This window comes from Podarcis tiliguerta (genome assembly GCF_965153285.1).
Source record: "Podarcis tiliguerta genome assembly, chromosome: 5".
In the NCBI taxonomy this organism is placed as follows: Eukaryota; Metazoa; Chordata; class Lepidosauria; order Squamata; family Lacertidae; genus Podarcis; species Podarcis tiliguerta.
Genome location: NC_139538.1, coordinates 1,881,752 through 1,906,718, shown reverse-complemented (window position 1 = coordinate 1,906,718; position 24,967 = coordinate 1,881,752). Strand labels below are relative to the sequence as shown.

General features: G+C 48.0%; 1 protein-coding gene and 1 long non-coding RNA gene across 6 annotated transcripts in view; one reads left to right on the top strand and one right to left on the bottom strand.

Annotated features, from left to right (window-relative positions):
* P3H2 (prolyl 3-hydroxylase 2) overlaps positions 1–24,967 on the bottom strand; it is a 235,765-nt gene that overhangs the window by 67,954 nt on the left and 142,844 nt on the right. Inside the window, exon 1 of one of the 4 annotated variants that reach the window (XM_083442109.1) lies at positions 17,699–18,181. The exons of 2 other annotated variants lie outside the window; for them this stretch is intronic. In XM_083442109.1, the coding sequence (XP_083298235.1) occupies positions 17,699–17,719 (21 nt within the window). In that variant the 5' untranslated portion in view covers positions 17,720–18,181. Of the gene's footprint in view, positions 1–14,924; positions 14,952–17,698; positions 18,182–24,967 lie in introns of those variants that run through there. One more of the 4 variants, XM_083442110.1, reaches the window with a different exon arrangement.
* The window catches only part of LOC310678495, a 179,885-nt gene continuing 165,870 nt past the window's right edge, over positions 10,953–24,967 (top strand). Inside the window, exons 1-2 of one of the 2 annotated variants that reach the window (XR_014511776.1) lie at positions 10,953–11,496; positions 11,980–12,054. This is a non-coding gene — a long non-coding RNA (uncharacterized lncRNA). The remainder of the gene's footprint in view (positions 11,497–11,979; positions 12,055–24,967) is intronic. The other variant, XR_014511777.1, reaches the window with a different exon arrangement.

The following is a 24,967-nucleotide window of genomic DNA, read 5'->3' as shown; positions in this document are numbered from 1 at the left end:
CACCAGCAACAAAGGGGCCATTGCTCAAGATTATTTATTTTCCCCGCTAAAAACGACGACGTCCCCTGCTGAACTTTCCAAAAAGAGCACCAATAGCCCAGAGTCGACTCCTTTGCAGTCTGTTAAAGAGCCCCTTAAATCCAGATACACAGTCAAAAAACATGTTATGCTCATTCTTGGGCGTAATGCAAAACACATATTCAGAGCGCCTTCCAGGAAGAAAAGCCATTTATCTTTCTCAGTGCCCAACAGTTCACAAGTGCAAAGTGATGCAGAAATTAAATAAATCTGAATTTCACATGTACACTCACATGTACATTCACGGGGTCCGAAATGGCAGCCACTGCCCAGAAATGAGACCTGGGGGGCCATAAGGGGGTGGCTCAATGAAGACTTTGATCCAGTCTGCAGCAGCGAGGAGGAAAGGCAGACTCCATGCTAAGAATCATTAGGAAAGGAATTGAAAGTAACCCTGCTGATATCAGACTGCCTTTACACAGACCTATTCTGTGAGTGGCTCCATGATCACTGCAGATGGGGACAGCAGCCACGAAATTAAAAGATTCCTGCTTCTTCGGAGAAAAGCAATGACAAACCTAGACAGCAACTTAAAAAGCAGAGACATCACCTTGCCAACAAAGGTCCATATAGTTAAAGCTATGATTGCCGAAGAATTGATGCTTTTGAATTATGGTGCTGGAGGAGACTCTTGAGAGTCCCATGGACTGCAAGAAGATCAAACCTCTCCATTCTGAAGGAAATCAGCCCTGAGTGCTCCCTGGAAGGACAGATCCTGAAGCTGAGGCTCCAAGACTTTGGCCACCTCATGAGAAGAGAAGACTCCCTGGAAAAGACCCTGGTGCTGGGAAAGATTGAGGGCACAAGGAGAAGGGGACGACAGAGGACGAGATGGTGGGACAGTGGGGACTAAACAACAACATCATTGTGTGAGCGCATTTGGAATCCTGTGTACAGTTCTGGTCGCCTTGCCTCAAAATGTGGGATGTGATACATAAGTAGCAGTCAAGTACAACATTCCTTGTTTTCCTAGAGTGGACAAGTGGGGGAATGTTTGGTCCAGCCAGTTGAAAACTTCCTGTTTCCTCCTGGCTGGGACATACTTCCTTTGCATGTGACTACAGGTGGGCATGACCTTACCTGTCCAGGTAACAAAAGGACAAGGCATGCTGCCACACACTCTCTCTTTGACTTCTTCTGTCATTGGAGCAGCTTTGTAGCTAGAAATGTTCAGCCAACAGAGGACACTAGGATTATTCCCCCATATGGGATAGATCAGGGATCAGAAAACTTTTTCAGCAAGGGGCTGGTCCACTGTCCCTCAGACCTTGTGGGGGGTCGGACTATATTTTGAAAAAAGAAAATGAACGAATTCCTATGCTCCACAAATAACCCAGATATGCATTTTAAATAAAAGCACACATTCTGCTCATGCAAAACACTAGGCAGGCCCCACAAATAACCCAGAAATGCATTTTAAATAAAAGGACATATTCTACTCATGTAAAAACACGCTGATTCCCGAACTGCCCGCAGGCCAGATTTAGAAGGCGATTGGGCTGGATCCGGCCCCCGGGCCTTAGTTTGCCTACTCATGGGATAGATCCACATGTATATACTTTGTAACTAAGTCTGCCTTCAGGGATCCAACCATGAACTGATTATGTGAGTAAACTTATTTTACTGACTTTAAATAAGATTGTGGTGTGTTTATTCTTTTAAGAGGGATATAAGGGATATTAAGTAGGGACGCGGGTGGCACTGTGGGTTAAAGCCTCAGCGCCTAGAACTTGCCGATCAAAAGGTCGGAGGTTCGAATCCCCGCGGCGGGGTGCGCTCCCGTTGTTCGGTCCCAGCGCCTGCCAACCTAGCAGTTCGAAAGCACTCTCGGGTGCAAGTAGATAAATAGGGACTGCTTACTAGCGGGAAGGTAAACGGTGTTTCCGTGTGCGGCTCTGGCTCGCCAGAGCAGCGATGTCACGCTGGCCACATGACCCGGAAGTGTCTTCGGACAGCACTGGCCCCCGGCCTCTTTGAGTGAGATGGGCGCACAACCCTAGAGTCTGTCAAGACTGGCCCTAATATCCTAAGGGATATTAAAGGTAAAGGTACCCCTGCCCATACGGGCCAGTCGTGTCCGACTCTAGGGTTGTGCGCCCATCTCACTTAAGAGGCTGGGGGCCAACGCTGTCCAAATACATTTCCGGGTCACGTGGCCAGCGTGACAAGCTGCATCTGGTGAGCCAGCGCAGCACACGGAAACACCGTTTACCTTCCCGCTAGTAAGCGGTCCCTATTTATCTACTTGCACCCGAGAGTGCTTTCGAACTGCTAGGTTGGCAGGCGCTGGGACCGAGCAACGGGTGCGCACCCCGCCGCGGGGATTCGAACCGCCGACCTGACGATCAGCAAGTCCTAGGCGCTGAGGTTTTACCCACAGCGCCACTTGCGTCCCTATAAGGGATATTACCAAGAACCTATTAATGAGAGGCTTACACAAGCCTGCAACCAGCTATCCGCTGTGCGTTTAAAAGGGGAATGTAAAACTCTGCTAAGGTATAGAACTTGCTAGCACAAGTTAGGAAGAGTATTATTAAACAATATATCCTCTCCTGCTTCCCTGAACATTCCCACAAAAAGGACATTGTTGGGTTGGAAAGGTTCAGAAAAAGGCAAAGAAAGTGTTGGAGGGCGTAGAGCGACATCCTTGGAAAGAAAGGCGGCAACATTTTGGTCTTTTCAGTTGAGAGAAAAGAAGGGGAAGTGGTGACATGATATATGTTTATAAAATTATGCTTGGAAATTGAGAAAGTGGACAGAGGAAAGTTTTTCTTCTTAGCACAAGAACTGGGGGACATCTAATGAAGCCGAATGCTGGAAGATTTAGGACCAAAGAACATGATCCCAACCACTCAGTGGATGTGGATTCATTGCCCAACGGAATAGCTTTGTCTGCATCCAAGATGTGGCTCTTTCGCGAACTAGTCTCGACTGCGCCTGATGCCCAGGCCCTCGAATGTGTGTCTCATGTCCCAAAGCCAGGAATGACAACACCAGGAAACCTTCCTTGGCTTGCCCCAGCTGTTCTGGTGGCTCAGGACAAAGAAGGGGCTAGCCAGCTTGGCTCGAGAGGGGCTAATGCGAGAAAGCTGATCCTATAAATGTCCATGACCTCATCCCACCAGAAGCAAAAGCAGGAGGGAACGCAGAGCTGGTAATTCTCAGCAGAGGGGGAAACAAATGCTGTCACAGCAACGTTGGCTCAAGGCAAATCTAAAAGAAATGTAGTATAAACACCGACAACTGGGAAACACTGGCCTGCGAGCGCTCCAGTTGGAGAACAGCCTTCACCAAAAGTGTCATGGACAGTGCTGGATTTACGTATAAGCTAAATAAGCTACAGCTTAGGGCCCCACTCTCTTGGCCCCTCCCCCCAAAAAATTCACTATTACTACTTCTTGATTGTATTTCAGTTCAACAATTACTTTGATAAAATATATATTTTGTTATGTGCAAATGGCTTTAGATACCGATGAGGTCCATAAATTACCATATAACATATATTCAACACAAAAAGCAGTGACAAGTTGTTGTTGACAAAGGACAGTTGGACCTATAAGGGGCACCATTACCTTCAGTAGCTTAAGGCCTCATCAAACCTAAATCCGGCCCTGGTCATGGATTTTGAAGACGCTCGAACACAGGACGAAAGGGAGAAACGTGCTAAGAGGAAGGTACGCTTGCCAAACCCTCACCATGATCAGCTCCCACCCGGAAACCAATGTCCCCACTTCAGAAGGACGTGTGGAGAATTGGCCTTCACAGTCACTTACAGACTCACTGTTCAGATATTGTTCATGAAGACCATCTTACTTGGCTATGAGAGATTGGAGAAGGAGGAGGAAGAGGAGACTTGGCTATGAGAGATTGGAGAAGGAGGAGGAAGAGGAGACTTCTGGTGCTGTGACCATCCCTATGCTTAACTTGGAAATTATCTGAAAGCTGTGAATTTGTAGTGCCGGACCTCAAGCTCACAAACAGGGGAGTGGACTACCAAGGCCTACAAGCCAGGATGACTCTGCTCTGCCTCCAAAATTGGAGTTACTCTTGTGCTCAAGTCTTGTTTGCAGGTTTTGTGGGGTGTGAAACACAAGAGCAGTCAAGGACAACATTCCTAGAGTGAACATGTTTACACATGGGGAGGAATGTTTGTCCAGCCAGCAGGTAAACTTCCTGTTTCCTTCTGGGCTGGGACAAACTTCCTCTGCATGTGACTAGAGGTGGGCGTGGCCTCACCTGTGCAGGTAAAGACAAAAGCACAGGGCAGGGCAGCCATCTCTCTCTCTTTCACCACATGCATCAAAGCACAACATCTACTAAGCCAAAGATGCCCTCTTGGCTTCCAGCCAAGAGAGGACAAAGGGACTGTCTTCTTATGAGATAGATTCCAAGTGTATGTTACTTCATTAAGCTAAGTCTGCCTTCTGGGATCTGATTGTGAACAGAATGTGAGTAAACTCCTTTTATACTTTTGTAAAAGACTGTGTTGTCTCTTACATTTTTTGAGGGAATAAAGGGAAAATACCAGAACAGTTATTATAGAGGCTTTAGCGAGCCTGAGCAAACGCATCCGTTGCAAAGTTTAAAATAAGGGGAATGTTACTCTGCTGAAATTGTGAACTTGTTAACACAAGTCGGATAAGGATATAATCAGACAATGTATCCTCTCCTGCATCCCTGAACATTCCCACAGGTTTCCCTTTGGGTATCTGGGTGACCACTGAGAGAACAGGATGCTGGGCTAGAGAGAACATTGGTCTGATTCAGTAGGCTCTTCTGATCTTCCTAACACAGCCATCATGGCTATTAGCTCTTGCCAGCCCTATCCCCCAGGAATTTGCCCAATCCTCTCTTAAAACCATGCAAGTTGGGGGCCCTGTGGGGAAGGCAAGCAGCCCTGCTCTCCCAGGGGGACATCTCCCTTACCTCCCTTGGTGCACTTGAACCTAGAAGGTCCCAGGAGTTCCCATTCCACTTTGGCCAGGGCCTCCCTGGGTGGTCTAAGGCAGACTGACGTCTGTCATCCTCCCCTTTTTCTGCAGCATGTGGGGTGGAAATTTCCAAATATTAAGTTTTCCCACAATTTTTTCTTTCCATTTCTAAAAATAATAATATTTGAAATGTTTCATAACATTGGTTAGCAACAGGATGAGGACTCCGGGTTTTGAACGGGATGCATCTGTGTGGGGAAATTAATTTGGGGGCAAATTAACTCCAGATTCCTTTGGGATGACCTGCGTCTGAAAGAGACGGACTGAAGAATGTATTTAGAGCAATTTGGACGTGGAACAAATTGCCTTGCCTGAGAAACTGAAATCCAGGCAATTTCTAAATTTGCAATATAAATGAGCACATGCCGTTTCCATGCAAATGTCTGTCCTCATTTTGGCTGTTGCATCTCCTGTTTCAAGAAGATGCCTTAAGGTCACCCTGAGATGCACTGCAAAAGGTGGAGCACAATTGTTCCAATCCATGCGCAGACCAATGGCCTGAATGCTACTGGCTAGTGTCTTCATCAGTGTGGCAGTTTGCTCCACAAAAGACCTATCAGTTTCCACACTGGATTGGGCCCAGGTACCATTTGCGCATGACGGGTCCCAAGTTTTTGAAGACCAAAGTTGGAACCTTCAACCAAAACGCTCAATCAGACCTGACACAACGCCTTGATGAATTGCAGAAGAGGCAGCTGTGAGATCATCCCTCTAACCTGCTATTCATTATCTGACTTGGAGAGCATCCTGGCTTCCCTATCAGTTTATTACGGTCCAAATATTGACACCATTGGGGTCAAGAGTCAATTCCTCCTAGGCGTCCGGCATTACATTTCCAGGATTGTTCTGTGAAACAGACAAGGAACCAGCTGCTCAAAAGCAAACTGCAAGCGCCTCCTGTGGTCTCTGGTCCCTGCTTGGCAACTTGGATGCTTCACCTGCTGTTTTGGTGATGCCTGACAGACATATTTACAGCTCTCCAGGGAGAGCAGTTTCCACGGCAGAGGGCCAAGGCGATACATGACATCCACAGGGTCTTGGCAAAAGGGGAAATCCACAAATCCTAGCGAAACGCTGTGGGAGGATGAAGAAAAGAAGAGAATATTGCGACGAGGCTGCTGGGCCTTGAGCAACGCTGACCTTTTCCAAGACTTTGAAATTTGAGCCCTTCCCTGGGACAATGGGATGCCTGTAAGGCAAAAGGCAGGCATGCTTTATGCTGTGTCCCCCCCCCCCAGGGAGTTCCCCCCACACTCAGCCAACTCATTGGCACCTGTCATGACAGCCGATCCCTGCAGCCAGAAGGAAGTGCTATCATGTCTCCTTTTCAGAGCCCCTGTTGCTCCGTGTCTGTAGAATTTTTCAAAACACAGCTCCCAGCAATGCTCAGCATTTAGAGCAGGGCCTTGCCTCGGCTCCGACTGAATCCTGGAATCTAAACCAAACTGGGACAATTTGGGTGGGTTGGGGATTTGGCTAGAGCAGGTGGGGGCAGTCCTGGATTGCGAGTCAGATCAGATCCACAGGAACAATCCAGGACTTTTGAAAGAGGGGAGCAGTCTGGTGGTCAGGAGAAGGGGAGGAAGAGATTCAGGCCATTATCCTGCATGGGTTTATTTATTCCCTACCCTTCTGACCTCGAATTGGTTGAGGACTGAGGTCCTGGTTGAGTCTGCCTTGAGTAAACCCAGGTCAGAGTGGGGCCACTCCAAAGTGCCATATCAGGCCCTGAATTGGATCGGGGGGGGGGGCAGGAACAGTCCTTTTTTTAGACAGTAGTTTGAATATAGTCAACTGTGTCCCCCCCCCTCCTGTAATTCTCATAGGGCTCCTGTAAGAGGCTAGGATGGTCTCTGTCTTCATCTCCAGAGGAGGCAGGCGGCAGTAGCAGGATTCCTGTTGGCTGGGACCACTTTCCATGATCCTTTTCTGCTACACCTGGAGAACAGCAGCCTGTCAAAGGAGCCAGCAGGTTTGGCCCTCTAGCCCTGCCTGCAGTTAGCAAGAACTCTGCCATAGCAATTGCTGTTTTCCAGAGGAAGCCTATATATTTTGTGGCCATGTGATTCCCAGACTATCTTCTCTACCGGTTTGCATTTCACCCACTCCCTAATAATGACCTTGGCTCCACTCAGCTGGTTCCCCCTTGTACAGATTATGTGATCTTGGACTGTATTCAGGGCTCCTGACCTCAGTTGTCTTCCATTTCCTGCCCTGTCTCCTTCCACTTTGCAATTGCATTGGAGCAGTGAGCCTACAAAGACTCTCTGGGGATTCTGCAAAACACACACAAAATGCCTCAATCTTCAGGCATAGTGAAAGAGGAGAGTGCAAAAAAATATGGCCTGAAGCTCAGCATCAAAAAAACTAAGATCATGGTCACTGGTCCCATCGCCTCCTGGCAAATAGAAGGGGAAGAAATGGAGGCAGTGAGAGATTTTACTTTTTTGGGCTCCATGATCACTGCAGATGGTGACAGCAGTCACGAAATTAAAAGACGCCTGCTTCTTGGGAGGAAAGCAATGACAAACCTAGACAGCATCTTAAAAAGCAGAGACATCACCTTGCCGACAAAGGTCCATATAGTTAAAGTCTGTATACTGGTTTTCCCAGTAGTGATGTATGAAAGTGAGAGCTGGACCATAATTATTTGGCTGATAGCCAAATAATTGATTCTTTTGAATTATGGTGCTGGAGGAGACTCTTGAGATTCCCATGGACTGCAAGAAGATCAAACATCTCCATTCTGAAGGAAATCAGCCCTGAGTGCTCACTGGAAGGACAGATCCTGAAACTGAGGCTCCAATACTTTGGCCACCTCATGAGAAGAGAAGACTCCCTGGAAAAGACCCTGGTGCTGGGAAAGATGGAGGGCGCAAGGAGAAGGGGACGACAGAGGTCAAGATGGTTGGACAGTGTTCTCAAAGCTACCAGCATGAGTTTGACCAAACTGTGGGAGGCAGTGGGAGACAGGAATGCCTGGCGTGCTCTGGTCCAGGGGGTCACGAAGAGGCAGACACGACTAAACGACTAAACAACAACAACAAGATAAACTTTGTAAGAGTTGAAACCGATATTAAAGACCACCAAACCCTGGAGTTCTTGTTTGAAAGTTTTACTCTTCCTCATGTCGATAGTGAGCTTGGCAAGAGCTGAGAAGGCCTGGCAAAAATTTTGAGTGAATTATGGTAATCACTTGCCTGTGCTGCTACCACCCATGCATTCCCTTTGATGCACCAGAGTCCTCAGCATACTCTTCAAATAAATATCTGAAGATGGAGGAAGCTTGCTTTCTGCTGCTCTGGAGGGAAGGACCCAAATCAAAGGATTCAAACGACAAGCAAGTCAATTCCAACTCAATATAGAGCCATTCAACAGTGCAAAAGACTCCCTGGGACTCTCCTCCATTGGAGATTTTAAAGGAGAGCTTGGACGGCCATCTGTCAGGGATTCTTCAGCTGAGATTGCTGCTTTGCAGGGGGTTGGACTAGATGATCCTTGAGGTCCCTTCCAACTCTACAGTTCTATGACCTCGGAAGGTGGTGGACTCTCTTCACTGGAGGTTCTTAAACTGAGTTTGGGTGGCCACCTGTTGGGGATGCTTTAGTTGAGATTCCTGCATTGCAGGGGGTTGGAATAGATTACCCTTGGAGGTCCTTACTGTGATGGCCTGCGACTCGGGCTCAGATTCAGAACTAGAGGAGACTCAGTCTACACTGGATCCTTTGCCTCAGGCATCATCTGAATCAAGTCTGGGGCCTGATCCTGAAGAGTCCCAGTCTGCACAGGTTCCCCTGCAACAAGCACCAGCTGGGCCGAGTCAGGGGCCTGAGCCTGCCCTGGCTCCAGATGTGGGGATGACCTCGTTGCCTCCAGCTGGGCCATCACTTACAGCTGCTCCACTACCAGTTGGGTCAGGGGAGGCTGAGGTGGCCCCTGGGTCTAGTAACCCACCGACGTCTCCCCAGCTGCAGAGACTGAGGTCTGAGAGAAGGAGAGACCTGAGGACTCACAGGAGGAGTGCTCGCCTTCGGGCGAGACAAGGAGGTGAGTCGCCGGGGGATCAGGACCGGCCGTTACCCCGACAAAGATAAAAGGCTGTCGGATCTTGTCCCAGGTTTCGGGAGCACCATTGCTGTATGCCAGATCCTGCTTGAGATCCTGTACCTGTCCTTGCCTGGTTTCCTGCCTCGTGTCTTGCCTTGGCCCTGTCACACTGACTCATAGAGGAACCTTTGGATTCTGGACTGATCCTGGACTGCGTTTCGCGGGTTACCCCTGGGCCCAGCACACTTTCCACCTCTACCATTCTACAAGTTTATGCACCTTCCCCCCAGCTGCATCCACAAAGGGCAGAAATACCGCGTCCTGCACCCTCGCAGATGTTGGGCTTCTCCTTGTTGAGAGCAGAACCTCCCAACAGCTCAAGTGAGAGGAGGAGGCCCAGTTTCTCCCTCCACCCTCCACCACGCTCCCCCCATTTCTAATTTAAGCCTTCCTGTCCCTTCCTTGATCCAGCACTACTACTTTGGCAGAGACTGGGAATGAGTCATGCGGCTCAGGCTTGTGAACTCAACCTCCCCCCCCCCGCCCGCCCCCGCTCTGCACTCCCTGTTCCCAGGAGCCTGGACGAACCAGAGTCCTTTTTCAGAGGCACAAAGAGCTCTTAACAAGGCAGCCCCTTTGTCCGCCAGGCCTAGCTCTATCAGCTGTTTGCCAGGGCCAATTAAAAGGAGTCAGCCTGATGGACACAGATAATTTGCAGACTAATTAGATGCAAACTGCACAGGGGCACAGGAGCTGACTGGGTTTGAGCAGGATCCAGAGATCCACGGACCTTTCCCTTTCTGAGCCCCAGAGAGGCAGCTTTGCACGTTCGTTTCTGCACTGTGGGAGGTATGGGAGGGGGGTGTTTTATTTTGTAGGAAGCAGGGCAGGGTTTGGAAAAAGATTATGTCTCTTGACTTGCTACCCATCAGAGTAAGGGGTGTAGCAGGAACCCCCCCCCCATCATTCAGTTTGTACAGACTTCACACACACAGACACACTCACACTCACACACTACATACGCTACACTTCTGTTATAAATTCATAGAAAATCAACCATACATCAGATTTGCACTGTTCCACTTTTATTTTACTCCATGAAGGAAGGACTAAAAAATGGGGAAGGTTTGATACAGGCCACCATAATCCCTTGAGCATAGCAGCACATCCACAGGAGCCCTGCCCAGTTGCTATGCCAACCCGGATGGTCTCAGACAGAAGACCATCAACAATACAACAGACTGCATACACGAGTGGATTCAACACGGACTATAACAAAATAACAGTGATTGGATTCCCCCTCAGGGGGCAGGAAACTGCGATTACCTTTGTCTTCAGAAAATGACTCATGGGAGGGGGGAAAGAGGGGAACCAGCCAGGTGACAGGACACTCAGGTTACCACCACAACTCCTCCCTCAACCCCTCCTTTCTGTAATGTATGCATGATGTTTCTGGGGGTGGGCTTGACCTAGAGGAGGGGAATTTCAAAAGTTTTTATAAGGTCTTGCACACCATTTTTCTGTCTCTTTCCTCTCTCCTGCGAGTGAGGGGAACACCCTGCTGCAACAGTACAATAAAGGCCAAGCCTACAGGCTGCTGATTTGCTCCAATTTACTCTGGTTGGTGTCTTTACTTTTTGTCCAAGGGAGCCCTCAGATTTTTCCGGTAACAGGGGGACTGTGCTGGATAGAGCCAATGGCCTGACTCAGAATAAACTGTCTCCATTCAGAGGAGAGGACTATCGATGTCTACTAGTGTTGCCAAAGAAAATGCCCGTCGCATACCCTCCTTCCTGCTTCTCTATACATCTACTGTGTGCTCTGCCACATGTCCCCAGGATGCACATGAAACAAGTGTCTCCTTATGTCTCTCAAAGCACCCCCATGCTGTGACCTTTCTTCAACATGTAAGACAACTACTTTCACTCTGTTAAAACAAGGAAAACCTGGCTTTCTCTGTGGAACTATGTATAAGGTCGCTTGTAAAAGTATGATTCTTGAGCCAACGTTTGTGTGCATGCTATCTTGCATTGTGGGTGTTACAGAAATTACGGGGGGAGGGGCACATCTTTAAAGTTGTTAAATGTTACACATGTTATGCATAAATGTATCCTTTTGACTTGACAGTTCAGGCAAGTTACCTAGCTTTAAAAATCATATAAAATCAACTCCTTTGCCAGTTTCCTTCATTCCACCGCCAATTTGCTTCATTTGCCAAGGACTTGGAAACCACTCGGTCCCCGCCATAATCCCTCAAGCGAGAGCTCAGGTACTCACAGGAAGGTGCTCATAGGTGTCAATCGCTGAGCAAAGGCACTTCTCCGGACTTGCCCAGGTGCCAGACTATGCAAACCAAAGTTCTATTGTCCCTTTTTAGTAGGTGCAGAGACATCAGCTTGCCAACAAATGTCCGAATAGTTAAATCTATGGTTTTCCCAGTACTGATGTATGGAAGTGAGAGCTGGACCATAAAGAAGGCTGGTCGCCGAAGAATTGATGCTTTTGAATTATGGTGCTGGAGGAGACTCTTGAGAGTCCCATGGACTGCAAGAAGATCAAACCAATCCATTCTTAAGGAAATCAGCCCTGAGTGCTCACTGGAAGGACAGATCATGAAGCTGAGGCTCCAAGACTTTGGCCACCTCATGAGAAGAGAAGACTCCCTGGAAAAGACCCTGGTGCTGGGAAAGATGGAGGGCACAAGGAGAAGGGGACAACAGAGGACGAGATGCTTGGATAGTGTTCTCGAAGCTATGAACATGAGTTTGACCCAACTATGGAAGACAGGAGTGCCTGGAGTGGTCTGGTCCAGGGGGTCACGAAGAGGCGGACACGACTAAATGACTAAACAACAACAAAGTAGGTGCTTAGAATGTACTTCCCAATACATATCCTGTATCCACCTGTTGCCCCAACACATTCCTCCTATGTTAATCATGTATAACCCTCCCCTTTTCTGATGTAGCAATGATGTAGTGATGATGCTTAATGAACTGTATGCTGGGATAAGATAGAAACTTTTAAAAGTCCTTGTCACTCCATCCTCGTGGTTCAAAATTCCTCTTTGAACCTGTTGTGCAGTAAACTTTGGTCTACAGCTATTTGCTCCGGTTGGTGGCTGGACTCCTTCCTTTATTCCGCAGGGACCCGCGGGCTCTGCCTGACAAGCTGGGGGACTGAGCAGCCTTACACCTAGATTTTTCCATAACATGGGAATCTTGGGGTCTTCTGTAATCCCTGAAGCCCAGGGTCACGTGGGCAGGGTGCCCATCAGGGAAGCGCCTGAAGGAGGTCCTCTCCCAGAATCTGCAAACACCCTAGAAGTTTGCCCTGTTTGCTCAGGCACATAAAAGAAATCTCCGGATCCTGCTGAGCATCTCTGTGATCATGCGGACTACCCCAAGAAACCCTATTTCCAATGTCCATGCTTTGTGTAAACTCTGTCTGGAACTGTGTGAAAACATGCTCATATTCAGGAATGGGACACCCCAGTCTGCCTGACCTCACCTAGTATTTGACGGAACCCTGACACTTATCCCAGGTCACCTGGCAGAAAGGAATGCCCTCCCCCATGACAAAATGCAAACTTCTAAGAGGAGTTGTGTTCCTTTGTTTTGGGTCCTCCACTTCCTGACAAAGGGGGCGGGACTGTGTTGCAACAGATAATAAAAATCAGCCTTGCTTTCTCTGGATTTCTGCCTCGGTTCATTAATCTCTGACCAGTAACAAACTTGGGGAACTGGGCCATCAAAATGGATGCCCCTATTTTCTGCTAACAGTTACCAGTTCTGCCTCCACAGTTTCTTTAATCTCTCCTGAATCCATTTGGGCCAGGCATAATTTTATAAACTCCCACCATGTTGCCTCTCAGTCTCCTTTTCTCTAAACTGAAAAGTCTTCCTGTGCTTCTGTTGGGGGGCATTGTTGAATGTTGACTATTTCTACATGCATGATTACGTGAAAACAATAAAAATAAAAATGGGGTGGGTTTCTTTGCCCCCTCCAAAAGTACGCACTTCCTTGCCAGAAAGAAGTCGAAGAGAGCCGTCATCTACAGGGAACCCGGAGCCATGAATCTGACCCAGGATTTGGCTACCCCGCAGCTGTGAGAGGAGGAGACAACATTAATTGCATTTTTCCAGCTGGAAAAATAGGCACAATTCTTGATCCCGAACCCCCGCGGTCAGCCACCCCTGCTTGGCCTCTGATCGCTCTTCTCCTTGAAGAAAGCCGGGGCCTGAGAACACCAGCTGCCCTTTTTCCAATCTAAACCAGATTACTTTGACCTCAGCTATACTTCCAAGGACCCCAGACACGCATTCCACAACTCATTGCCCTGCACTGACGGTTTTTCGACACAAGCTCAACAGAGGCATTGTGTGAGTGGGCAATGTCCTGGAATAATTCGCGGGCAATGCCTCCCGCCAGGATTAACCAGGCACTGTCAAGTCAAAGTAGCAGCCAGTTTACCTACAAGATCGCCCTCCCCTATACAAATAAAATGATGGATCGATTGATTGATTGGTGCCCAAAAGTCCATCTTTCACCAAAAGTCCAAGCCTGGGCAAATGTCAAAAATCTCCCTGCCCTATGGCCTGAGTCCAAGACTCCCCCCCCCCCAGTTCAGCCCTGAACAATTATTAATATTTATTTATTATGTGCTCATTAGCAAAGCTCTTTAATGAGAAGCGGATTGAGGGCCAACCTGGATAGAAGATTCCACCCTGTTGCAGAATCCAAGATTATGCGCAGTTAACATACAAAATTATAGAGGCAAAGGGGGCTTTTAAAGACCCCAAAGGGATCTGCATTCCAGGGACCCAGGAGGCCAGAAATATTGGAATTCCAAACCTGAGCAGCTGAAATTACTGGGAGGGTTTGGGCCACTCCCATTCTGATAAAAGAATCTCCTTGCAGACATTTAAAGCATTGATGTGCCAAAAGACCTGAGGGGGGAGGGCCTTCTGCATTTTGTTTGATCTTTGCTATTGTCAGTCAGTTATTGACAATGTACTTTTAAAAGAGGAATGGGAAGATAAAAATTCATGAAATTTTCAGAGGTGGGGTGAGGGTTTACTCTTGTTGCTTTTAAAGAAATTCCATGTGGAAATATGTATATTTTTCAAGGTAAAAGGAATGATTTCCCCCAAAATCCATGAGAATCCCAGTCTTGGTGGCTTCCCATGATTCATAAGAACCCTAAAAGAGTCTGCAGGATGAGGCCAGTGGTCCATTCATTCCAGCATCCTGTTCTCACAGTGGCCAACCAGATGCTATTCATTGGCTGCCCACAAGTTAGATACTGTGGATCCTTTTAGCTTATGAGATATTTTTTTTCCGAGATGGGCCATTTGCCAAACCCTTGAATAAAGGTAAAGGTAAAGGGACCCCTGACCATTAGGTCCAGTCGTGGCCGACTCTGGGGTTGCGGTGCTCATCTCGCTTTATTGGCCGAGGGAACCGGCGTACAGCTTCTGGGTCATGTGGGCAGCATGACTAAGCCACTTCTGGCGAACCAGAGCAGCACATGGAAACGCTGTTTACCTTCCTGCCGGAGTGGTACCTATTTATCTACTTGCACTTTGACGTGCTTTCGAACTGCTAGATTGGCAGGAGCAGGGACCGAGCAACGGGAGCTGACCCTGTCAGGGGGATTCAAACCACTGACCTTCTAATCGGCAAGCCCTAGGCTCAGTGGTTTAGACCACGGCGCCACCCTTGAATATTAGCCACCAAATAATTAAGACTAAAGGTCTTCCAGAGTTTGGCAATACAGTGCTCTTCTCCACTGCTCTTGGTGGGGCTTACTTTTGAGTACATATGCACAGGGTCCTTTGAATTCCAGCCATGTCCCTTGAATTCCAGTCATTCCACACCACGCAAAACAGCCCTTCTGTCCCCATCTAGGGGAATCCCAAAATCTTGAGTACTGCGCTGACCATGCAGCTCTTCAAAAATGGGAAAAGGTGAGGGAGAAAAGGGGACTGGCCCCCAAATTCCATTCAATAGGCAAAACAAACTATGTAATGAATTTTGTTTAAAAGGTCCCCTCACATCTGCTCAGCGTCACAAGACGGACGGTCTTGGCTGAGGTTTTGCGACTTGGCAGGGCCGCTCACATCGAAGAACCCAGGGATATAAACAAGGCATCCTGACATATAAACAGCCTTGTAATTAATTACCACACGGCTTGAAATTAATTGCGGCGACCACGCCCCACGGGGGGGTCTCCCCCTTCCACCTCTTGGGGCCGAAGGGAGAGAAAGACCAACAATGGGGTCGCCCAGCTCAGAGCCAAAAGGGAGACACAGAGTGTTCCAAAGTGTTCTAGCTCAAATATTCAAAGGAGCCCATCTTTCCCAGGACATCTACCCAAATCCAGATGTATGGACTGCGACAGCTTCGGGTCTGTTCTTCATCAACCTAGGGCCTTGGAAGATTTACATGATGCAAATGATTTAGGTGAGGTATTAACAGGAAAGTGGCTAAAGTCCAGGAGAGAGACAATTCCAAACCCTTTCCAAATTCCAGCAGAGACTAAAGGCAATGTTCAAGCAGCAAAGATTTTCTTTGTGTCTACTGCAGGGAGCGACATATGGAATTCATGGCTAAGGATAAGAGAATGAGAAATAGCCTACTGGATCAGGCCAATGGCCCATCTAGTCAAGATCCTGTTCTCACAGGGCCAAGCAGATGCTTGTGGGGAACTTGCCCAATCCACTCTTAAAGCCATCTAAGCTGCTGGACATCATTGCTTCCTGTGAGACTTAGTTCATGTGGGGCTGCCTTTGAAGGTGACACGGAAACTGCAACTAATCCAGGAATGCAGCAGCCAGACTGGTGACTGGGAGCAGCCACCGAGACCACATTACACCGGTCTTGAAAGACCTACATTGGCTCCCAGTACATTTACAAGCACAATTCAAAGTGTTGGTGCTGACCTTTAAAGCCTTAAATGGCCTCAGCCCAATATACCTGAAGGAGAGTCTCCACCCCCATCATTTTGCCTGGACACTGAGATCCAGCGCCGAGGGCCTTCTGGCAGTTCCCTCGCTGCGAGAAGTGAGGTTACAGGGAACCAGGCAGAGGGCCTTCTCGGTAGTGTCACCTGCCCTGTGGAATGCCCTCCCAGCAGATGTCAAGGAAATAAACTATTTTACTTTGAAAAGACAACTGTAGGCGGCCCTGTTTAGGGAAGTTTTTAATGTCTGATGCTGTATTGTTTTTAACACTTGATTGGGAGCCACCCAGAGTGGCTGGGGAAACTCAGCCAGATGGGCGGGTATAAATAATAAATTAATATTATCATTATCATTATCATTATCATTATCATTATCATATATATAAACCCATAAACTCATAGAATCGTAGAGCTGGAAGAGATCACGAGGGTCACCTAGTCCCAGCCCCTTCAATGCAGGAATCACAGCTAAAAGTTCCTGCCAGGTTGGCTACCCTACATCTGTTGACAGACCTCCCACAAAGGAGAGTCCAATACCTTCCTTCCTTTCATTCTGGCCAGTCTACCAACATTCAGCTACAATGGATGTCCTTGAGTCCAGTGTGATAGGAGTTGGAGGAAAATATCGCCTCCATCTTTTAAGTTTGTGACTGCTGTCACTACTGCAGATGGTGACAGAAGTCATGAAATTAAAAGACGCCTGCTTCTTGTGAGGAAAGCAATGACAAACCTAGACAGCATCTTAAACAGCAGAGACATCACCTTGCCAACAAAGGTTCATATAGTTAAAGCTATGGTTTTCCCAGTAGTGATGTATGGAAGTGAGAGCTGGACCATCAAGAAGGCTGATCGCTGAAGAATGGATGCTTTTGAATTCTGGGGCTGGAGGAGACTCTTGAGAGTCCCATGGACTGCAAGAAGATCAAACCTATCTATTCTGAAGGAAATCAGCCCTGAGTGCTCACTGGAAGGACAGATCCTGAAGCTGAGGCTCCAAGACTTTGGCCACCTCATGAGAAGAGAAGACTCCCTGGAAAAGACCCTGATGTTGGGAAAGATGGAGGGCACAAGGAGAAGGGGACGACAGAGGACGAGATGGTTGGACAGTGTTCTCGAAGCTACCAGCATGAGTTTGACCAAACTGCGGGAGGCAGTGGAAGACAGGAGTGCCTGGCATGCTCTGGTCCAGGGGGTCACGAAGAGTCGGACACGACTAAACGACTAAACAACAACAACAACAACATCGCCTCCATCACTAACATAGAACATAGCCATCGTAGCTATTAGCCATCAAGAGTGCAAGTCTCCTGCATTTTCTCTTCCAAAAGGAAACCAGCCCCCAACTTGGGGGGAGGCCAGCAGGCCACAACAACTGCGGCCCACCAGGCATTTAAAGAGCAAAAAAACTCCCAGTACAGAGAAAATTGCTGTTATCAGCAAAAGCTCTCCCAGGTACACGGGAAGGGGGAATGGTGCCGTGCGGCTGCCCAGCGAAGCTGTGTTTATGTTTGGGAGCGAAGAGTGAAAGTATGGAGACAGAAGGACCAATTACCCCATCTGGAAGCTGGCAAGCGAGGAAACCAGGCTGTAGGGGGAACAGATCAAGTTCTAAAACACTCACACTTTTTTCCACTGACTTCATTGGGCTTTGGCAAAGGCCCAGCCATTCAAGAGCAGCCTCCGTGGCCGTCCTGGGATTTTCATTGAGTAAATAAAAGAAGTCGCATTTCCAAAGGATGGGAGCTCCCTCAAAAGAACAAGAGTTTCCTCGGGAACGATCTTTCCTCTTGTATTAGACACTGCAGCGAACTTGGCGAGACCTGACACAATCTCCCGTTTTCCACCGCAGCTACCGTCAGTCTTTGGAAATGCTGGTCCCCCTGCCATCTAGCCAGCCCAGGCTCGGTGATGTCACGATGTCTAGATTAATCCACGGTCGGAAACTTTCTTTCTGCCTCCCTCTCCTCCATGGTGTGGCTTCCATCTCACACCATCTATGGGCCTGGGGATCTGGCAGAAGGCATCTGCATTCTGGAATCTCCTTTCTCTCCATCCCTGTTTTGCAGCCGCTGGAACCTGCCTTGGCCATTGCAGAGACTGCTACCAACTCTGTGGCGACATAATCTGACTGTCAGGCTGCGTCCTTGCATTCGGCGGATTTCCAGTGGAATCCAAAGAACGGGGAACGCCTCATCATCAATGTTGTAATAAAGCGATTCCATCTCAGAATCAGGAAACATGACAAGTTACTGATGTTTATAGACTTTGGGGGAGCATTCTGAGATTGTCAAACTTTGAGATGGCGTCTTCCTATATGAAATCTCATATCTTAAAACATGGTTTTGTGCTGATCACGCTTCTGCCTGCCTGTCCAAATGCGGCTCTTGGTATGCCAAGGTGCCTGTTCAGACTCCTCGCCCCATAACCAGCATGACAAATGTTCAGTGGGGAAAAGTTTCTCCAGCTCTGCGATTCCAGACTATGCACTCTGCTATAGTTGAAGGTCGCAATGCCAGATTTGCCCCACTACTGACTTTTGTTTGTGCTGTTTATGAGGACTTAAGAGCAGCCTTGCTCAAAGATTTAAATTTCTCACATTATTATTATTATTATTATTATTATTATTATTATTATTATTACTACCAGGGAACAGGCCCCATGCCATTTCTGGAAAAGTGGCCTGTTTTGTCTTTCAAGCAGCAGTTTTAAGGAGAAAAGTTTGTGGGGAAGCAAAGTCAAATTCTTCAGTGCAGTAAATTCCTATTTGACAGCATGCCTCGCTTTAACAATTCTTTCAGCTGTGCCAGGTGTTTTATTTTGGTTGCATGTATATTGCTTTGTAACGGCTTCGGGTATCCAAATAAATAAATCACACCAGCAGCACCTCTGAATTGAGACTGGCTTCCTCTGTGGCTTGGCAACAAAGCGAGCTCCTCTGAGCTCCTCCACAAGTGATCCTTCCTTGGCCATTCTGCCTGCTCCTTAAAGGACCCACTGAAGATTTGTGGAGTGAAGTGCGGGAGCCTTCGAAGCCTCTTGTCTGCGATTTGCAGGGCAGGTGCAAAGAGGCATTTCAGACTGAAAGAAGCAGGTTTCACATTCTCACTTCCTAAAACAATATGCTGGGAGATTCACAAAAGATTAAAGAAAGTCCTTCTTAACACAGAACACAGTTAAACTATGGAATGCTCTGCCACAGGAGGCAGTGACAGCCACCAACCTGGATGGCTTTAAAAGAGGACAGGACAAATTCATGGAGGAGGAGAGGGCTATCGATGGCTCCTAGCCAGGATAGCTCTGCTCTGCTTCCATAGTGGGACCGCCAGAAGGCCCTCGGAACTAATCCAGAATGCGGCAGCTAGACTGGTGGCCGCTCCCAGTCACCAGTCTAGCTACCGCATTCTGGATTAGTTGTAGTTTCCGGGTCAGCTTCAAAGGTAGCCTCACGTAGAGCGCATTGCAGTAGTCCAAGCGGGAGATAACCAGAGCATGCACCACTCTGGCGAGACAGTCAGCGGGCAGGGAGGGTCTCAGCCTGCGTACCAGATGGAGCTGGTAAACAGCCGCCCTGGACGCTGGACACAGAAATATCCTGCGCCTCCATGGACAGCTGTGAGTCCAGAATGAATTGAAGGGAGTGGGGGTTCTTGTGCTTGAATCCTGCTTGCTGGTTTTGCTTTGGGGTATCATCTTGGCCACTGTGAGAATAGGATGCTGGACTAGATGGGTCATTGGCCTGATCCTGCAGGCTCTCCTTATACAAACTGAAGCTCAGCTAGCTTTTGAAATTCAGACTGTTCTGAATTTTGCTATGCAGTCCTGCAGATAATCAGTGTGAAACTGCATACATTAGGTTACAGTGTGCATAAACAAAGGCATATATCAGTGCAAATAATGTACCAGATGTGTTGCATTAAGGGAACTTGCATGGGGGAATGTGCATTTTGCACTAAAAGGCTGATGAATTTTCACGAGGCCATTAAAAAAATAAATCGCAAACCCATGTAACTATCTTGAGAACAGGAGACTGGGAAAAAGAGCAGAGGTGGGAGAGATGTCACGGTAAGAACAGAGTCCCAAATTACCTGATTTTCAACCACACAGGTAAAAGCTGATTCCCTAGATAAATGACTTGGGAGCCATTTCTACTGAAATCACTGAGACTCACATCCAAGCAAGCAGACTTTTCGGAGAGCAGTGCCCGCCAACACCAGTCTCCTGGCAGCCTCTGTACCTGAGTGGTCCAAGCATGATGCTCAAGCTCAGCCCAGTTTCCAAAAGCGGCAGCTCAGCGATTTGCGGAAACCAAGTCCCCTTTCCGACACATCTGGACTGCATTTGTGCAACAGCAGTTTAAAAGTGCATTAAAGAGATTCATCTGCTCTCTTACCACCAGGTTTTTTCCACTCATGGGTTTTAAAGTTTTCCAACACTATACTGAAAGTGCTCTAAAAAAAACCCCAAAACAGTGACCTTGGGAGAAGAGTTCAACTCCCCCATTCAAAAAAACATAAAAAGGAAATCCAGTTTAAGATCTACTTAGACAAGCACTGGTTTTGGTCAGAGAGAGGTAATTTTAGTACATAGTGCACTGTTCCTCCAATGAGCTCAGAGTTATCACCCCAGTTTTATTTTACAACAACCCTTTGAGGTTGGCAAGGCACCTGAAGTTGAAAATTGCCAGTTAGTTCCAAGCAGGGCTATTTTTCTAGAAAAAGAGATGTCAGAACTCACCATAAACATGTCGCTTGTTCTTTTACAATAGCCCACCTGAGAGGGGCTAGTATCCCCACATGGGATAGCTCCACACATATCTACTTTGTAACTAAGTCTGCCTTCAGGGATCCAACTGTGAACTGATGATGTGAGTAAACTTTTATATACTTTACACAAGATTGTGGCATGTTTATTCTTTTAAGAGGGATATAAGGGAACTTTCCAGGAACCTAACAGTAAGAGGCTTAAATAAGCCTGCAACCAGCTATCTGCTGTGCATTTAAAAGGAGAATGCAAGACACTACTAAGTAAAGAAATATGCTAGCGCAAGTTAGGAAGGATATTAATAAACAATATAGCCTCTCCTGCCTCCCTGAACATTCACCCAAAGGTGGACGGGAACCCTTTGGATTGATCCTGATACAGAGCTTCTCTTTCTTCAATCGGTATAAGAAGAAACAGAGAGGAAGAGAAGCAGACTCGCCTAGGGGCAGAACCCTGCTCTGGAGGACAGGATACATGCCTGGCAGTGGCGTAGCGTGGGGGGTGCAGGGGGGCCGGCCACACCGGGCACAACATCTGGGGGGGCACACTCGCACTCGCAGCTCTCTGCCCTTACTAAAATCCACGGGTTAGGGGGCGCAAATTACTTGCCTTGCCCCGGGTGCTGACAACCCACGCTACGCCACTGATGCCTGGCCCTCTGCTAAAGTGGTGAACAAAACGTAGGATGCAAAGCTCAAGTTACAGGACCTCAGTGAGCCGGAATGGGAAGCCAGATCGTTCCTCTGCCTTTTCCAGAGGTCAGTAACTGGATGAGGGCTCCAAGCATCATGAAGAACAACGTTATAGTCTGTGTTCCCGCAGAGATTGTGAAACAAGGCAATGGCTTTCTGCTGAAAAAAACCTCTCTCTCCTGGGTCCTGGTTGAAATTTGAGGGCGTTCCCTCCCCAGCTGCAGCAGGACCACCTGTTCATATGACACCTCACACCTGACCGGCTCCCCGTGACCCATGCTTCTCCCTCTGCCCAAGAAAGTCCCAGATTGCAAGCCTTTCTGGTTGGACAGCAAGCTTTATGGTCCCAGGAACATCAGTGTGTGTGTGTGTCTAAGATGGAGTTTTAAGAGTCGACTGGTGAGGTCAATGGGAACGGTGCCCAGTGCCTGTCAAAGCCAGGACACTTCATCAAAGGGCTTTTAAATGTGAGTGCAGGAGATTTCTGGCCAAGCAATGTGAACATTTTTAAAATGGCAAATAGGTGGTGATATCAGCGGAGGGGGGAGGAGGAGGGAGAGGGTTGGATTTGGCCAGGTCCATAAGCTGACGTATACTCAGATTGTATCTCAGCACATGGTGTTGCAAGTGAAATGAAGGAGGAGGCAGTAGAGAAATCCTGCAGGATCCAGAGATCCTGCTGGCTGCTTCTTCACGCAGCACCTGGTTAAAGCAAGAGCGTTCGCTCCCACCAACTTGGATGGCTTTCAGCATCAATGGCTACTACCCACAATGGCTTTGCTCTACCTCCCCTGTCCAGGAAATTAGGTTTTTGGATGCCAATTGCTTTGAATCATAATTGGGGAGAGTGAAGTTGCTCTCAGGTCCCGCTTACGGGCTTCCCAAAATGAAAATCTGCTTGGCCACGCTGAGAACAGGGTGCATTTAAAAATGTGCATTTGGAGAGAAAACCTGCTAGAAAATGAGATCTGTGTCTGAGTGTAACTTCGCAGTTTAAGCACGACAATTTACTAAGTTCTGATCCACTTAATAGGCTGGGAGGTGTGGAACAGGTGAGCTTGTGCTGGAATTTGCAAATTCCTGAAGCCCAGCCACCTTCAGGGACCCTCAAGACTCGTGTTCCTGTTGTCTTTTTGCAGGTGTGTTGTGCAATGTTTCATTGGCACATTAATAATGGATTTATTCCACTTTATTGGTTGCTTTCTGGCACTTCCTCAATCATATTACTGCATTATTGCTGTCAGGAGGGGCACTTTTGCAACAAAGAATTACAGAATTGCAGAGTTGGAATGTGTAGAGTATGTATTTCTATATCTAGAAATACATACTCTACAGGAATGGCCCTCTGCTCCAACTCCCTACAGCGCAGAAGACACAGCTAAGTCACCTAAGGCAACAAAAGCAAGTCAAACCCCGTCCCCGGCAAAAATAAAATCAAGGTATGAAAAGTTGCAAGATTTCAGCAGGGAGTTTCAGTGCAGGCACTAATAGGGAATGAGGCAGCACGTCTACCCTAAAACATTTGCAGGTGCAAACAGCATGACATATAACTTTCCCAATACCACCACGAGCAAAATAAAACGAACATCTGGAGGGGCTTTCTGGCACCCTGACAGGCAGCATCCTAAATTGAAGGAAAGAGGCTACGTGCAGATACAACGCTTGCAAGGGCCACCGGGGGTTGCTGGCAAGTCTGCTTTGCAGGGAAGGCTGGACTCCATCAGCAACAAAGCTTCATCAACTCCTCAAGTTGTCCTTTAGGATATTTGGTGCTGGCCAAGGTATGAATCTCCTTTCCAGGCTGGTTTCCAGGATGTCAGTAACTAGTGAGAAGGGTGGACATCACATATGTTTGTCAAGACGCAGCAAGTTAAAATGGGCAGGCCACATGTTCTTCTTTGCAACATAATAATAATAATAATAATAATAATAATAATAATAATTTATTATTTGTACCCCGCCCATCTGGCTGGGTTTCCCCAGCCACTCTGGGCGGCTTCCAACAAAGATGAAAAATACACTAAGATGTCACACATTAAAAACTTCCCTGAACAGGGCTGCCTTCAGATGTCTTCTGAATGTCAGTAGTTGTTTATCGCTTTGACATCTGATGGGAGGGCGTTCCACAGGGCGGGCGCCACCACCGAGAAGGCCCTCTGCCTGGTTCCCTGTAACTTGGCCTCTCACAGTGAGGGAACCGCCAGAAAGCGCTTGGAGCTGGACCTCAGTGTTCGGGCAGAACGATGGGGGTGGAGACGCTCCTTCAGATATACTGGACCGAGGCCGTTTAGGGCTTTAAAGGTCAGCACCAACACTTTGAATTGTGCTCAGAAACGTACTGGGAACCAATGTAGGTCTTTCAAGACTGGTGTTATATGGTCTCAGCGGCCGCTCCCAGTCACCAGTCTAGCTGCCGCATTCTGGATTAGATGCAGTTTCCAAGTCACCTTCAAAGGTAGCCCCACGTAGAGCGCATGGCAGTAGTCCAAGCAGGAGATAACCAGAGCATGCACCACTCTGGCAAGACAGTCTGTGGGCAGGGAGGGTCTCAGCCTGCATACCAGATGGAGCTGGTAGGCAGCTGCCCTGGATACAGAATTGTCCAAAATGACTCCCAGGCTGCGCACCTGGTCCTTCAGGGGCACAGTTACCCCATTCAGGACCAGGGAATCCTCCACACCTGCCTGCCTCCTGTCCCCCCAAAACAGTACTTCTGTCTTGTCAGGATTCAACCTCAATCTGTTAGCCGCCATCCATCCTCCAAAATAAACTCTGCGGATCAACATCAAAATAATCATGTGTGGGTGATCCTTTATGCCTCTTATGCGTTCGTCTTGGTCCCTGTCGCCAGATGCTTTGAGGACAGGCAGTTGCAGCTGTTCCTGAACACAGAGGAGATGGTTAAACTCTGTCCTTTTCCTGCTCCAACAGGATGCAGCTGTCAGGCAATGTTGTTCAGGAAGGGGTTCCACTCAAACACAGCCGATCACAGCTCTTTCGCTTTCCTGAATGCAAGTGAGCTTCTGTGATCCCATGAAACGATATCTTCTCAGGGACAGGATCCTCCTAATTCTGTATTTTCGAAACTGGCCTCCGAGGCAAGGGGGATCTGCCCTGCACTGGGCCATGAGGTTCATAGAATTGTGGAGTTGGAAGGGAACTGCCTGGGTCATCTAGTCCAGCCCCTCGTTCACGGTACTTGTGAATCCCGCCTGCCGCTCATCACTCTGGAACTGAGGCGGCTTGCGTGGTGCACCAAACGGCAAGTTCTGCTCCTGGCAAACCAGTCATGCTGGCCACTGTGCTGAAACAGCTTAAATTTGGCCACATTGCACTTTCCTATGTTGTTTTGCCTGTGTGTGTGTATACACACACACACACACATTTTTATTAGTTTTTTTAACATATCATTTCCAACATTCATATAACATAACATC